The sequence below is a fragment of the Triturus cristatus genome, chromosome 5_1 (assembly GCF_964204655.1).
Source record: "Triturus cristatus chromosome 5_1, aTriCri1.1, whole genome shotgun sequence".
Lineage (NCBI taxonomy): Eukaryota > Metazoa > Chordata > Amphibia > Caudata > Salamandridae > Triturus > Triturus cristatus.
The window spans coordinates 992,419,647-992,435,069 of record NC_140587.1 but is presented as its reverse complement, the minus strand read 5'-3'; the positions used below and the strand labels follow the sequence as shown (position 1 = coordinate 992,435,069).

The 15,423-nt window shown below is 45.5% G+C and overlaps 1 protein-coding gene across 2 annotated transcripts in view; it reads left to right on the top strand.

The window, feature by feature from the left end:
• Positions 1–15,423, top strand: part of MTRR (5-methyltetrahydrofolate-homocysteine methyltransferase reductase) — a 399,747-nt gene that overhangs the window by 190,849 nt on the left and 193,475 nt on the right. For both annotated transcript variants that reach the window (XM_085606098.1, XM_085606097.1), the window contains one exon: positions 4,048–4,166. In XM_085606098.1, the coding sequence (XP_085462224.1) occupies positions 4,048–4,166 (119 nt within the window). The remainder of the gene's footprint in view (positions 1–4,047; positions 4,167–15,423) is intronic.

Below are 15,423 nucleotides of genomic sequence, written 5' to 3'. Positions count from 1 at the left end.
ATACTCTCCCAAGCAGAAAATAATTGCATATAATCCGTTCCATACAGGAATGATGACAGATCCTGAGCAAAGCTTTTTTTTCTATCAAAGTTCTGACCAAGTTTCTGGGAAAAACGTGTTCTAAGACAGACTGTCCAACTCTGGTTCCCTGTGAACTATTTTCAACTTTTAATGATATGACATCTTCTAGCAGAAAACCACCTGCTTCTTTCAAATTAGCGTGGACACTTTTTTATCGAAAGGGGCTGCCTGTGTCTTCCTTAGAGAAGCATCCCCACAAATCGAGTACCTAGGATTTACATTATTCAGAGAACTATTTTGCCCTGCTGTTTCCAGATTTGGTTTTACGTCATGAATCAGAACATGCGTGAAACATGGAAGACCTAGCCTGTGGCATGTAAGTTGGGCTGGTTTCACACTCATGAAAGGATGTAAGAAAACAACACCACTTACACCACACACAGCTTGTGTGACAGAATACATATGTGAGGACAATGTAGAGAGGCAAGTATGAAGGACCAAAATGGGACCAACTACAGGCTGGAAAGTCAAAAGGATAATATGCAAAGGACTGGAGAACCAAGGTTGATTCGGGAGGAAACACTCTAACATATGCAACACCACTCAAGGTGCTAATCTGATCCCTCAAATGCCTGATCCCACAAAGGCTTGAACCCTAAATATCCTCTTCGACTTTAGGCCTTACTCTGAGATTCTGAACAATGTATATCTAGCTAACTAGCTAACATTTCCAGATACCATACTGACCTCTTTCTTATCTTTGACCATCCTTGACATAGTCCAGGCCTTTTAATGAGGCTTGCTCCCCTTTGTTGTAATACAGAGATATCTCGTGAAGACTTTAGGACTATTTAGTTGGCAGTTATTAAGCTGGACGTGGGTGATTTTTTGTAGAAGTGAAATATTTATTGAGAACTTCTTTAGTTAGGCTTCCAACTGGATTGTTTTCTTGGGGTCTCACATGCCTTTTCAGGGTTATCCAATCTCTGCTGAGATGTCTGGACTGCTTTTTTGTATTTAGAGTTATTTTAGATTCCTTAGATATTCAGTCATAGACTATTCTAGAGAACAATTGAGACAAAATTGTCTTCACAAAACAGCATATCTGCTCTTCTTGTCAATAGGTGTCCATGAATTGATTAAGTCCCATATAAAGACCCTCCCTCGAGCACTCATCAGTGGCACCATACCTGTGTGGTGCCACGGATGTGTTCCAGACTGCTTGAGCCTCGTATGCATGTGTTGCAAAGTGAGAAATAGAACAAGGTTTGAGCAGCATACCCTTGTAATGCGGCAAGTAATTAGTGTCAGTCCGTAGATACAGGGATATTATGCCCAAGCACCTCTCTAAGAGAAGGGATCTAGTATTCTTGCCAGATTTTTTAAAAGGTTATATTGACCAGAAGGGATAGTTTTGAGCGTTCACGCCGATACTTGGTGTGTGAATATTCAGAGCCAGATAAGTTGACCATGGAGAGTCTCTTTAATCCAACACAATGCAGGAAAGAGGGACACATTCCAGATAGTTCCTGCTGAGCTGAAAAGTACCTATAGAGGTTTGTTAACGTTTAACTTTAAGATCAGCAATTGATGTTACTTGAAAAGATATTAGTGGAGGAGCTATATATATGTAGTCCTGAAGTAGGTGGTTGTTATCAGTAGTGTCTACCGAAACACGTCAACGGATCAGTAAAGCAGAATGTGCAGTGCATGTGGGGAGGTCTTTATTGAATGTAATCAGTTCATGGACACTGTTGACACGAAGAGCAGCTATGCTATATTCTTATAGCGTGATCTGAAGGTGCTGAGGTTTTCCCAGGGTAAATGTTGCATGCGCATATAAATGAAATTACAATAGTCTGTATGCAAGAGCACACAAGCACCGACTACCTGGGCAAACTTGTGTCTCAAATGAAAAGGCCATATTTTTCTGAGAGTTCTTAATATGACCAGTTTTGTGGTCCAGGCCCTTTAGATGTAATGAGAAAATGATAGATGCTGGTAAAAAAAAAACACCTAGGGTTTTCACTGCAGTACTGGGTATAGTTGTTTCTCCCACGTATTGAGGCCAGAGACCGGAAGTCCAATTTTCAGATGGTCCTTCAATCACTGGTACCTCAGTTGTATCTCCATGGACCTTTAAATAATTATGAATCATCCCGTTCTGGATGTCCATAAGGCAGTATTGTACCCTACCAAAGGAGCTTTCTAAGTTTTGATCGAAGTTGAGGAGCCTCAAAATATCATCAGAGTATAGAAAGGTTTTGAAGCCATGCGACCTGATCAAGTCATTCAGTGTTTGCACATATCGATCAAAACGGACAAGTGGCTGCACATATCGATTAAAAGGACAGGAGATCAGACTCACACCTGTGGCACTTCGCATGTCACTGAATATTCAGGCGGGGAGAACGTCGACATAGCCACCGATTGGGACCGGTCTTTAAAAAAAGAGGCAAACCATGCTACAGATTTATTTTTAAATCCAGATGATTTAGCTGGTGTTCAGTGATATGCGGTGAACTGTAACCAATCACAAGATCCTTTTGCATAGCCCCTCATGCTGCTAAATTATTGTTTGGGAACTGCCACTAACAGTATTTACGTGCCATGTGTAGGACAGACGCCCGATTTATGTTTATCGAAAATCGTCTTATCGTCAGGAACATTTGCCAACCAGGTCACAAGACGATTCTCTATAAACATAGGCATCAAAGACACTAAAGTGAGGGGTTTGAAATGTTGGGGTCTTCAGTATCCACCTCTTGTTTTTTCAAAAGAGGTTTTGCCATTTCTCTTTTGGTCTGGCGATAGCCAAAACCTTTTGATTTTGCTGAAATGATGTGTGATATACTTACATGGGCTTTCAGCCAGTCTTCTTCATGCATTGGTCTGTCTGTGTGTCATTCATATTTTTCTACCACCCATTACAGCATACAGCATGGGTCAGCCCACTACAGCCATTGGCTAACTTCACTGTGAGTGACAGCATTCTGCCCTTTCGCAAGGAACACATCCACACACAAAGTCATTTCATTCTGTGCCAGGCACTACTATGACAATGTGTAATATTTTAGATCAAACATGTTTTTTTAAATTGACGAGTGCCATACAGCTTAATAAAGTTATGCAAAAACCATAACAAAACGAGCATTGACACAGCCAACATATGTCAGCCAAGACCTATTAGCTTTGACAATGCGTGTTTGAATTGCTCTGGAACTGATCCAGGTCTCTGGGAGATATTGATGGCTGTCAGCAAATATCCCTCAATGGCTGGCAATAGACCCTGATCGTCCACGACTAGACATGGATCCTTTGGTGAGCCAGATCTTATAAAGGACATGATGCTTTTGGAAACACGTTTTGAAAACAACCCAGGCCTCAATGTGGAACACACACTGCTGGACTGGATAGGAAGTCAATATCTAGATTAGATCTAGGCTTTCTAATGAGTGCTCTGTCTCTTGATCGTGCCTGGTAATTTCCTGGAACACCCAAAGGTTCTTATGTGGCATGTAATAAAGTGATAGCCAAAGTCCCATTTTACAATCCACTGTACCTGTGACTGGAACTGGACATTCAATATTGTCATACAGTAGCCCCTAATTGCCTTATTATTCTTAATGCTAATATCGCACCGAGCCGCCATGAACACTGCTGAGATCTATAATTCGATCCCATTTGAAATCGCAGATGACACTCACTCTTGGTTTGCTCAACATATGAATGTCTTGCAACTGTAATGCGAAATGTAGCACACTCTTGGTATTTGCAGTTGTTTACTTATTTCTAGCATTTTATTGTAGTTTCTCAAAAAATATGAAAATTGCATGCAGCATATGGACTTTATTATCCACATTTAAATATTTGGCCTGTCATGAGTTTGATTGGCTCCATAATGCCATCCGTCCTTACAGCATACAAGCCATCTGTCTTTGCGGCAGTATAACCATGAGTTGCTAAGAGCCACATACAAAATACTTTAAGAGTTGCTGATGTCTAATAACTGTATGTTTGTTTCAGATTTCAATCTCTTCACGCCCTTCAAACAGTTTCCATTTACCAGCTGATCCGTCTCTCCCCGTTATTATGGTTGGCCCTGGAACAGGAATAGCGCCTTTTATTGGCTTTCTCCAAGAAAGGTATGTGGTGCACTTTGAATGATTTATGCTTCGTAGGCTTGAGACGCGAATTTAGTGTGATGCGGAGTGTATGTGGCTTACCGGGAGAGCTGATATTCTAGTGTTTATATATATATATAGATATATGAAGAAACCACAGCCCTGAAACAATATATTTTCTTGCAAAATCAGGTGCAGACCACAGCGTATAGTTGGATTATTCGTGCTTTATTGCAATGTCCCACAGCATGACACGTTTCGACTAGGTCACCCCAGTCTTGATCACATCAATATATATATATATAAATGTTGAAATTATAAAAGGTTAAATGTGAATTCAGGGGCGTACCCGTTGTAGTTGCACCGGTTAATTATACGGTCAGGTCTGTTCGGTTTAGTGCAATTACATGTTATCAGACTCTTTCTATACCGTACAAAATGAACTGGTATCTCAATTTTACTTCTGCTCAAAAGGTCGTGTGGTAATAACTGATTATGACACCTTAATTTTTGCGTATTTTCTGAAGCCTCGCTTGTATGAGATGTGAGCCCAGGGACATTTACCGGGAAACTGAATACAGACTGTTACACACAGGAGCTCTTTATTTAAAAGAATAACGTTCTGGACTGTGAAGACCCACATACTTTAAGCAATGAACAAATGGTAATAATTGTTTTTCTCCTCCTGATTTTGAAATAATGGCCCAGCTGATGTATACCATGCCCGCCCCATTTCGAGTTAGGGATGACCCTTTTCTCAACACTTTAAACCTTGATCTCCACTCCCCTTATTAGTACGACAAATAGATGCTCTGTGGAGTGGGGGTAGATGGAAAAACTATCTTAAGAATGTCTGATGTTTCGATGCGATAGAACCTAAACAAGCCTATTCAAAAAGGCATTTCGGAGTATGCAAACGAGTGCTCCTCTAGAATGCTTTTTTGTGCCTTAAATGTCTTTGTAAATGTTCCAACTTAATACACACACCTTGGTTAATCCTCAGCAGAAGTCGCAATGATACTCTGCTCCCGATGTGTTCGCATTAGCTCAAGCACCAGGCAGCTCACCCGAGAAACACTGAGCAGGATAATCTGGATTTTGTAGCTGCTGAATCAGCTTTGCTGCTGGAATAGATTTGCTTCCTTATTCTGGTCAAAGGTTTTACCTTCGGACTTGCTTTTGAAAATCCTCTAGTGTGGCAAGACTAGAAGCTCTATGTGGGGAGGTTTGCACGAGCTCCGATATCTTTCTGAGCAGGAAGAACCATGTTTTCTTGCGGCGCTAGGGGGTACCCTCCTTGGGCAAGCCTCAGCATATTGTCCTGGTCCGTGGTGAGTTTTTGAAATGACTAAGTTCCACTTCTCTGAATGCTGCAAAAATATCTTCTGCCCCCATGTCTTCACGGAATGCTACTAGGCACCATGTCTCTGTTCGGCCAGGGCATCAGCAAGCTTTTGTCGTCTGTGCTCAGCTGGGCCCTCCTGGAGTCGGGGGTTTTGCTTTTTGTGTCCTTCGAGCAGGAAAATAGCACATAGGTCACCTCTACTTTGAAGAACAATTCGATTCTATGAGCCCCAGCAGAAGTTAGAAGCCCTAGAGTCTTCTGTTTTTTCATCAGTCCTTTTCCTTCAGCTGCAGACTTACCAGGTCCGGGAATGTTCTGAGGAGTTGATGGTGAGGTGCCAGTTGCACTCTGTGAACTAGCCAGTGATTAGAAAATTCCCTCCACCGATTTCTATTACATGAAAATTCCCTTACCTTCTTTTTCAGCCTTCCCTCTTTGGTTTTTGTGCAAATTTCCCAAAAACCCTAAATCCAAGATGCCTATCCCCTTCCTCCATCGTGAGGGTGTCTGACTCTGCCCCTCTATGAAGAGGAGATGCTCCCCCACAGAGATTGGAAATTGTTTCCCACCCAAACATATCTACTTTCTTGCTGTATGCACATCTCTCTTTGTAGTGCTTCACCTTCACTTTACTTTAAAAAACCAGCCTTAGTGAGTCCAACCGGCAGGCCCATTGTCCTCTGGTGAGCAGGATTGTTACCTCCCCCAAGGAATGTGCATTGGGCTTTCGGAGGTTAGATGAGCTTCGCCGCTCGTCTGGTTCTAAGCCAGTTTTGGCTCGGGCAGCACCTACTCTATTTTCATGAAGTTACTTTTCCACTAATGGCGTTTTTATGAGTGGCCCGGTAAATGGGATGAATTTTCCCTACCCCCCGAATTACTGTTTAAGGCAGTCACTTTATTTACTTGTAGACAAAGGAAACATTTGGAGGGCATGATCACTACTAGGTTTTTGACTTCCAGTGAGGGGCATGTCACTTCATACTCTTGGTGGATTAAAGTGAGAACTGGTGAAAATGTAGAGAAATTCTATGTAATGTAAATGTAGCTTGGTTAGACGGTATACGACTAGATTAATGGTCCTAAGTTTGAATGCCTGGTAGATTTACCTTCATTTACAGGGGGGGACTCGATGCAACAAAACATGTAATTTTAAGGAAGTCAGAAAGGCTTTGGTCAAGAGGACCATTTGGTGGAAGAACTTTGATCCGCGGGTCTCGTGTTACCTGGAGTATGCAGCTGTCTAGTACTGGTTCTAAGGAATGTATATTACAGTTTGTTGTTGGTTGCAAGGTCTCACCAGGAAAAGCCCTGAGTGGAGGGTAAGTATGAATGATCAGAGGAGTGGTGGAACGATTGGCCTCATATGAAGTCAGTGCAGCACCCTGTAGGTCGCGTCTTACATAAGTCATACAAGATTGGGTATGGCTGTGTTCTGGTACAGGATTGTCCCATGGGGTCTAGAAAAACCCATATGCATTAAGGCTGGCATTTGTAAAACTGTTGTGGATTAAATACGGAATTCAGAATCATAAATGGCTTCCGGAAAGTACCTCTGGCTTGTGTTTCAAACACACTACAGTGGAAAGGTGGCATCCAATTTGGAATGAGACTTTTCTGTAGAGGAATTGGAGGAGTAAATGTCTGGTGTACATGCAGAACAGCATATCTTATAGAGACATCTACCTGCAGTATCCGTACCTTTGAATTTTCAAGGCATCAGACTGAATCCAGAAGATTTTTCTTCGAGCAATACCCTTGCTCGACTGTAGGTTGCGTTGGTTGTTTCCGCTTGACATCATCAGCGTCGTCTCTGCTGTTCTGACATCTGTGTCACCTATATAGGCGCCACCTTGGCGTGCTGAGCAATCAGCCAGCGCAGATCCTTGAAGTGAGCTACCCTCTGTCACTTTTTGACAGGCTTTTTTCAACGTTTTGTTGAACATTTTTTAGTGTGTAGGTTTTTCAAGCATGTTAAAGCAGACTTCTGGATTCAAACCGTGAGGCGTCTACCACTGCGCAATGTCGGTGACGGATCCACACCTGACTTGTCTTTGGTGCCTGGAATGCGACCACAACTTTGTCGGGCTCTGACTGCCGGGCCGTTGCCCTGAAAGCTTTAAGAGAGTTGTCCCTAGAGCTGCTTGCGGCCTGGCGCTCCACACTGCGTCGTTCGCCCTGGAGGTCTCATTGTCGATCAAGAGGAAAGTCCGGGCACCGCTCCCGGAGTCCTAAGTCCTCGTCCTCCCACACAAAGTCATGGGGTAGGTATGGTAAGAGGCATAAGTAACACAAGAAGTCGATGAGTGTTTCGACTTCTCCCAGTCCAGCGGTTGACGTGAATGAGCAGTATAGGCGTTCTAGACCTTGTTCTGCAGAACCTGCACCTGGGTCGGCTGTGCAATGCCTGCATTCCTGGTAGCAAGTGCGACCCCCGCCCAGCTCAACTATTTTCATGATGGCATTTGCCTCATATTTGGGCCACCTGACTCTCCTGCTGTGCCTTCGAGGCCTGGAGGCTTAGAAGGGGCTCCATCAGATTCCACGCACGTGGCTCTGGATCCCCCCCCCCCCGGATCCAGTGGTGGATCCAGACCAATGTTGGTCGTGCCACTGAGACCTTCCCCAGCTCTGTCACCGAGACTCCTGCTTGCGCTGCCTACCCCTGGTGGCGCCAGCCCCATTCCTATCCCTGATAACCCTGAGCCGGATTGGCGCCTACCGACACCGATTCTTGCACCGACCGCACCCTTGGTTTCTAAGTCGGTTCCTTAGCTTTAATTTGAAGGGCTAGGCATAGAGGAGGATCAGGAGGGGTCGCTAGACTCTTTACGAGAGCAGCCTGAACACAAACTGGACTGTTATGAGGAATTAGGCGAGGCCAGTGGACTGGATACCTCTCTAGATTCAGGTCTGCTTTTGCCCCCTACTGTTGTTGCTGAGGATGGTGTTTCATATGCTACATATGCTATGGCGGTGAGAAGGGGACATTCAGCTCTCTTTGGTGGAAGTCAAGCAACATCTTGACAGAGGTCTTGCAGCCGGGTGTCTCCTCCTCAGGACCCCTCCTACCATTCCACAAGGCCTTGACTGATGTCCTCCTGGGAACCTGGTCCAAGCCCAGCACTGGGGTCCTTGTGAATAGGACAATCGCCTACTGCCACTGCCCTGCACCTGGCCACCCAAATTGCCTCACCAACCACCCTACCCCAAGAGCTTGGTAGTCCAAGCCTCTACCTCACAAGGCATGTTCCCCTCCACATGCACGGACAGGGAATCCAAGAGGCTGGATAGGTAGGATAAGAAAATCTTTTCTTCTGCCAGCCTTGTGGAAGGTGAACACCACATGCTTATTGGGCCGTTGTTCCCACTCTCTGTGGGAAACGGTTGCGCAAGTGCTGCCACAGGTCCCGGAATATGCCCGGGCCATCCTCTGCTGAGCGGTATCAGACAGGAGAGATGCAGCAAAGTTTGCCATTCATTGTGGGCTTGAGACAACCAACTTGCTGGGCAGAGTGATGTCATCAATGGTAGCTGTTCGACGCACCCCTGGCTGAGAACTTCTGGCTTTGCTGGGGATGTCCAGACATGCCCTTTGATGGCACTCGTCTCTTCTGCGACAAAGCAGACATCGCCCTAGACTGCTTTAAGGACTCACAAGCTACGGCCAAGTCCTTGGGCCACTCAGTAGCATCAATCCCTGTCAGCTTTTTCCTGCTCTTGTGTCTGCAGAAGGGGCTTTCAGCTGTGCCAGCCATACCCCAGCTTCAAGGCTACACAAGTTCAGCAAACTCTGTGCAGCCGTGGGCATGGCTCGTTCTGACCCCTTGAGTCAGGCGGCCAAAGGTCCAGTCAGTCCACCACCCCCTTTGCAACGTCGGCCTCCAAACCCTCCTAGTCCAGCCCTTCAAGATCATTTGGCAGCCAGTTGGTGGCAGGATCAGTTATCACCTCCACCACTGGCAAAACATCACGTCGGACAGGTGGGTCCTTCAGATAGTCCAAAGGGGCTACTCCTTTCCCTTCAAGACTACCCCTTCCTCCATTCCCAAACTTATGACCAGCTGACTGAGGATCACCTGATTTTGCTTCAAGAGGAAGTCCTGACTCTTTGGCCTAGGGAGCCATAGAGAGTGTTCCAGCGCCAGAAGTAGGCTGTGGTAGTTATTCCTGCTACTTTCTGGTCCCAAAGAAGGAAAAGGGCCTGTGCCCTACACTAGATCTGCGAGCCCTCAACTACTTCCTCAAAAAGAAAAAGTTCAGGATGATCACTCTAGCTCAGGTCTTGTCTGCCCTGGACCCAGGAGACTGGATGGTAGCGTTAGAGTTGCAAAATGCCTATTTTCACATTCCCTTCTTGCCTGCTCATCAACGCTACCTGCAGTTTACGATAGTCCATGAACATTTTCAGTTCACTGTGCTCCCCTTTGATCTTACCAGCGCTCCTCGGGTGTTCACTCAGGATGTGGCAGTGGTCGCAGCTCATATGCACAGATTAGGGGTGCCAGTCTTCCCGTATCGCGATGACTGGCTGTTGAAGAAGAAACCGCTCAAGGCTGTCGTCTCCCACCTCCGGTTTACGGCAAACCTCCTGCATTGCCGGGGTTCACTATCAACGTGCCAAAGTCGCACCTGACTCCCTCTCAAACATTCCATTTCACCAGAGCTGTTCTGGACACAGTGCAGTTTCGGGACTATCCTCCCGAGCGGTGAGTCCAGGATACTCAGGGTATGATACAGATGTTTCAGCCTCTATCCTGGATTTTGGTGTGAATGACTGAGGCTGTTGGGCCTCATGGCCACCTCCATCCTACTTGTCACACATGCCAGATGGCATATGCAGCTCTGCAGTGGGACCCGAAGATCCAGTGGGCCAGCATTAGGGGAATCGCTCTGACACAGTCCAGATCTCAGAGGGAACTGTGCAGGACCTGCAGTGGTGGCTGACCAGCTGCTATTGGGTCAGAGGCAGACCCCTCTCCCCTCCCCACTCATCACACAGTAGTGACAGATGCATCACTCCTAGGATGGGGCGGCCATCTGGAAGATGTGAAGATCAGAGAACTCTGGTCTCCAGCGGAATCTGGATTCTACATCAACCTGCTGGAGCTCCTTGCATTTCGCTTGACATTGAAAGCCTTTCTTCCTTCAATCAAGGGAAAGCTGGTTCACTGACAACACCACCGTCCTGTGGTCCTGCAGCAAACATGGCGGGGTGGGGTCGTGGACCCTTTGTCAAGAGGCCCTGTCGTCTCTGGACATGTCTGGAACACCAGGGGGTGGTTCAACACCTGACAGGTTCTCTGAGCGCCGGGGCGGACAAACCCAGCCGTTGATGTCTAGCGGATCAACGATGGCATCACCATTAGGGGTGGGCGGAATTTGCGAAATTAACTTGCGCAAATTATCGCGAAAATGTTTAAAATTATCGCAAACAAGCGGAAATATCGCGAAGATGCGGAAGTTTTTTTCCGGCATGTTCGCGAGATTTTCTGCATGGTTGCGGGTCGCCAACTTACCCATGTGGTTGCTTGCGGGCGCGGCCATCTTGTTTTGAGTTGTCTCGCGGTGCATGATCGCGAGAAGAAAGACGTGATCGCGCGACGCATGACGTCACTGCGGGCGCGAACTGTCGGGAGACAGCGCAAATGGCTAAAAACAATACAACATCTCATGGAGAACGCGACCGGATCAAGAAAACTTGTCGGCGAACGCAGGGATTCAGGTAAGGCGATCGCGCGCGCGCGAGAATGTATTAATTTACAGCGCGAGCAAGAAACAAATTATCGCCAAGCTGCGGAAACCGGAAATTTTGACATTTTCGCGCTCTCCGCGGAACGCGAAAATGTCAAATTATCGCAATTTCCGCGAACGGAACGAAATTTTCGCCCAGGCCTAATCACCATCTGGAGGTGACGCTAGGTCTCTTTCAACGGTGGGGAGAACATTGGTTAGATCTGTTCGCCTCAGCTGATAACGCACATTGCCAGCAGTTTTGCGTGCTAGAGTTAACAAGGCGGCTCTCGCTCGGAGACACTTTTCATCTCAAGTAGGGCCCAGGCCTTCTAAACGCCATTCCACCCATACCACTTGTGACCAGTGCTCAAGAAGATCAGGAACAACCAGGCCCAAATCATTGTTGTGACTCTGGACTGGGCATGGAGAGTCTGGTATCCCGAGCTTCTCCAGTTAAGCATCAGTCCTCAGATCAGGCTGCCCCATAGGGAGGATGTTCTGTCGTAGCAGCAGGGAGGGTCCTCCACCCGAACATGTTAACTCTGTGCCTTCTCGGGTGGAGATTGAGCAGCGGCAGTTGATATCATTCAACCTTCTCCTGAAGTCTGTAATGTTATTTGGCAGCCAGGTGACCCTTTACCAAGACTGTGTATGACTACTGGTGGAACACATTTATATCATACATGTTGTAAAGAAAGATCTATTGATCCTCTTTCTGCTTCCCTCTCTCAAGTTCTCCTGTTTGACGCTACCAGACCAACCCCCTATTTTTAAATCCGCTATTGTTATTAGATTTCTCAAGGGGCTTGTACATATGTTTCCACCTGTTCTTTTCATCATGCCTCAGTGGGATCTTAATTTGGTTCTCACATTCCTGATGCGTGCTCAGTTCGAACATCTGCAAACTGCTCCCTCCAGCTGCTTACCATCAAAACAGCCTTTATAGTGGCAATAACTTCTGCCAGGAGAGTGAGCAAATTGCAGGCTCTGTCATCTAAGCCTCCTTACCCGACCATTTTCCCTTATAAGTTGGTGCTTTTTGCCAGGGCCTCTTTCTAGCCAAAAGTGGTAAAACCATTCCACGTGGGCCAATCTGTCACCTTGCCCACTATCTACGCTCCTCCACACTCGGCCAAAGAAAAGGAACAACTCCATCGTCTGGACCCAGGAAGAGCGTTGTCTTTTTACCTTGACTGCACTGAAGAGTTCCGAATAGACAACCAACTCTTTGTGGGGTACGTGGGAGCGAAGAAGGGTCGTGCTGTGCAGAAAAGGAAGATCTCTCAATGGGTCGTCCTTTGTATTAAAAACTGCCTTGCTCTGGCCAGAAATCAGCCTCCTGAAGACTTAAGGGCTCATTATACCATGGCATTACACTGGAGTTCCAGACATTTGTCAGATGGCAACGTGGGCATCACTGCACATGTTCACCAAGCACTACTGCCCGGACAGTTGGGTCCGCAGGGCCGGGCCTTTTTGGCCGCTCTGTCCTGCAGGACTTCCTGGTCTAAACTTGTCCCCAGTCCTTCTTCCGGGGATGATATTGCTTGAGTATCTATTCGAAAGTAAGGAATTTACGGCTAGATGTCTCTATCAGATGGACAAGTTATTTACCACCTATACCCATACTTTTAAAACGGACCTTGAATCTCTTCTCTTCCAAAGACATTTATAGAACTAATACATCCCTTTTCATGTCCCTCAAGGCCGCTTGGCATTCTCTTGATGTTCTAAGTTCTTACAATGCTGTAAATATGTTTTCTATGCTTGTGCTAAACTAATCCCTATATTTTTGTTTTGTTTTATTGCTGTGATTGCCACCTCTTATTTTATTTTACTTTTTCAACTTTCCCGTTTGTACCTGTAATGCATGGAAGTTTGTAAATCTCCTCATGTAACTTACTTGACTCTATTGTAAAGCGCTCTGACACCTTTGGGTAAAGTCCGCACTGTATAAAATTGCATAAATAAACGTATCTTTGGTAACGCCTTATCTAGACAGGCTCTAGCCCCAGATTCCTTACCGACCCACCTATCCTCCCTGCACTGCTGACAGGTTTTTAGGGTCAGGGCTGTTCCCTTTCAGGGCCTTAGCTGTTCAAAACACACCAATGTCGTTGCACTTAATGGCTCACGCTCCTGGTGTGGAAAGTCGTTAAAGTAATTGAGGTCCGCGCGCCGAGGTGGTCTCCCTGTAGGTGACGTGGACATCACAATGGCAGAGACGCCACTGATGACATCACATGGAGCCAACTGGCACCTACTACCCGCGCACAAGGGTATTGCTCAAAGAGAAATCTTCCAGATCCAGTCTTGACGCCTGGGAAATTCAAAGATAAGGAATCTGTGGCTAGATCATGTATCTACCAGATAGGGCGTTACTAAATGAAAGTAACTTGTCCATTAATGCAAACGTTAGAATGGGAATAATGTGCTCAAAATATATTATACTGTCTAGCTGTGATGTCAGTTTCACTCCTCAGATATTCTTTTGTACAGCAGAGGAGCTGGACAGATCATAATAGCATCTGAATTAGTGGTAGTGAGTCTTTTGGAATTTTATGACTTTTGTCTAAATAGGTTTTTTTGTGTAGTTTATTGCAGAGGTGTGATGGGAAAAGCTACCTTGTTGGCATGTCAGGTTGGTAAGCAGTTTGTTGCATACACTGTGCATACATGAGCCAGCAATCTTCGATTATAGATTCTCAATCGTACTGCATGTTTGGTATGGGAACGTAGTGTCCCCCCCTCCTCCATGTCTTATGGAGCTGGGACTGATGGCAGTTAGAAATGGTTGAATTATACAGGTAGCAATACTTTGTTTACCTTTGGTATGCAGCTAGATTATATGGTGCAAATAACATAATTTTTTAAGTTCATGAACTTGGTACTCAAAAAACATTGTTTCTACTTTGTCACAGAATAAATAATGGATTTCAACACACGATTCTACATTACAATGAAATACATATCAAATCATCTAAATTGTTTCTTCAGATTATTTTTGTTCAGATCATGTATGATGTTTGTTTAGGGAATTTATTAAGCACTCGTATACCTACGGTCTCTTGGCGTTGTGAGGAGCGGGAGAGCTGTCCTACAGGGCTCTATCAATAAGCTAGAGTGAATAACCATGTTTTCAGTTTTTTCCTAAAACTGGCATACTCAGGTGTTAATCTGATTTCCCATTGGCAAGGAATTCCAAAGTGTGGGGCCAAGTACCGAAAAGCGTGAGCCACCCATTCTCTTTCGCTTGAATCTAGTAATAGTCAGCATATTCATAGTGGCTGATCTAAGATTCCATTTGGGTAAGTATCTTGATATCTTTGGGGCCCGTTTTGTGAAGTGCGTTAAAAACCATGCACCCAGTTTTAAACATGGCCCGCTGAGTCCCAGGAAGCCAATGTATCTGCTTCATTAATGGCTTAGTGTGACAGTGTCTCGGTTGCTGAAAGACTAGCCTAGCCGCTTGATTTTGGATCAGCTGTAACCTATGAGTTTAGTTAACAGGGAGCCCTAAATAGATGGCGTTGGCATAGTCCAGCCTGGACATTATCAAGGCCAGCATGATAGCTATGCTTGCCTCCCTGGAAAAGGTTGATCTGTTCCTGCATCGATAGATTAGCATTTATCTTGATACCCAGACTTTTGACTGAATTTTTAGGGATAGGTGGAGTGACCAGTGCAGCTGGCCAGTGTGCTGGTTGCCACTGTTCTATTCTGTTGTTGGAGATAATTATCTCTGTTTTGTCCGAGTTTAATTTGAGATAATTAGGACTCATCCAATCTTCGATGAAAAGCATAGTGCGTTGGAAGAAATCCTTGGATTCCTCCGTCTCATCAATCGGAAAAATCAGCTGCATGGCGTCTGCGTAATTGTATACCTTCACTCCCCTGTTTTGAAGAACGTGGATCAGAGGACAAATATATATGTTGAACAGATTGGGGGAAAGGGATGACCCTTGAGGTACACCACATGTAGTATTGACCCAGGCTGAGTTGAAAGGTGCCAGCCTAACGTACTGGGTGCATTCCCCTAAAAATGAGAGCATCCAATCCATGATTTCTTGGCCATGAAATCCATGACATACATTTCTTATGAAAGTGAGACATGTGCAATGTAATGAGATCATAACATATGGTGCAAATAAACATCACTTTTTCAAAAGTGAGTTAAAAGAGCGTTGTTACTGATTT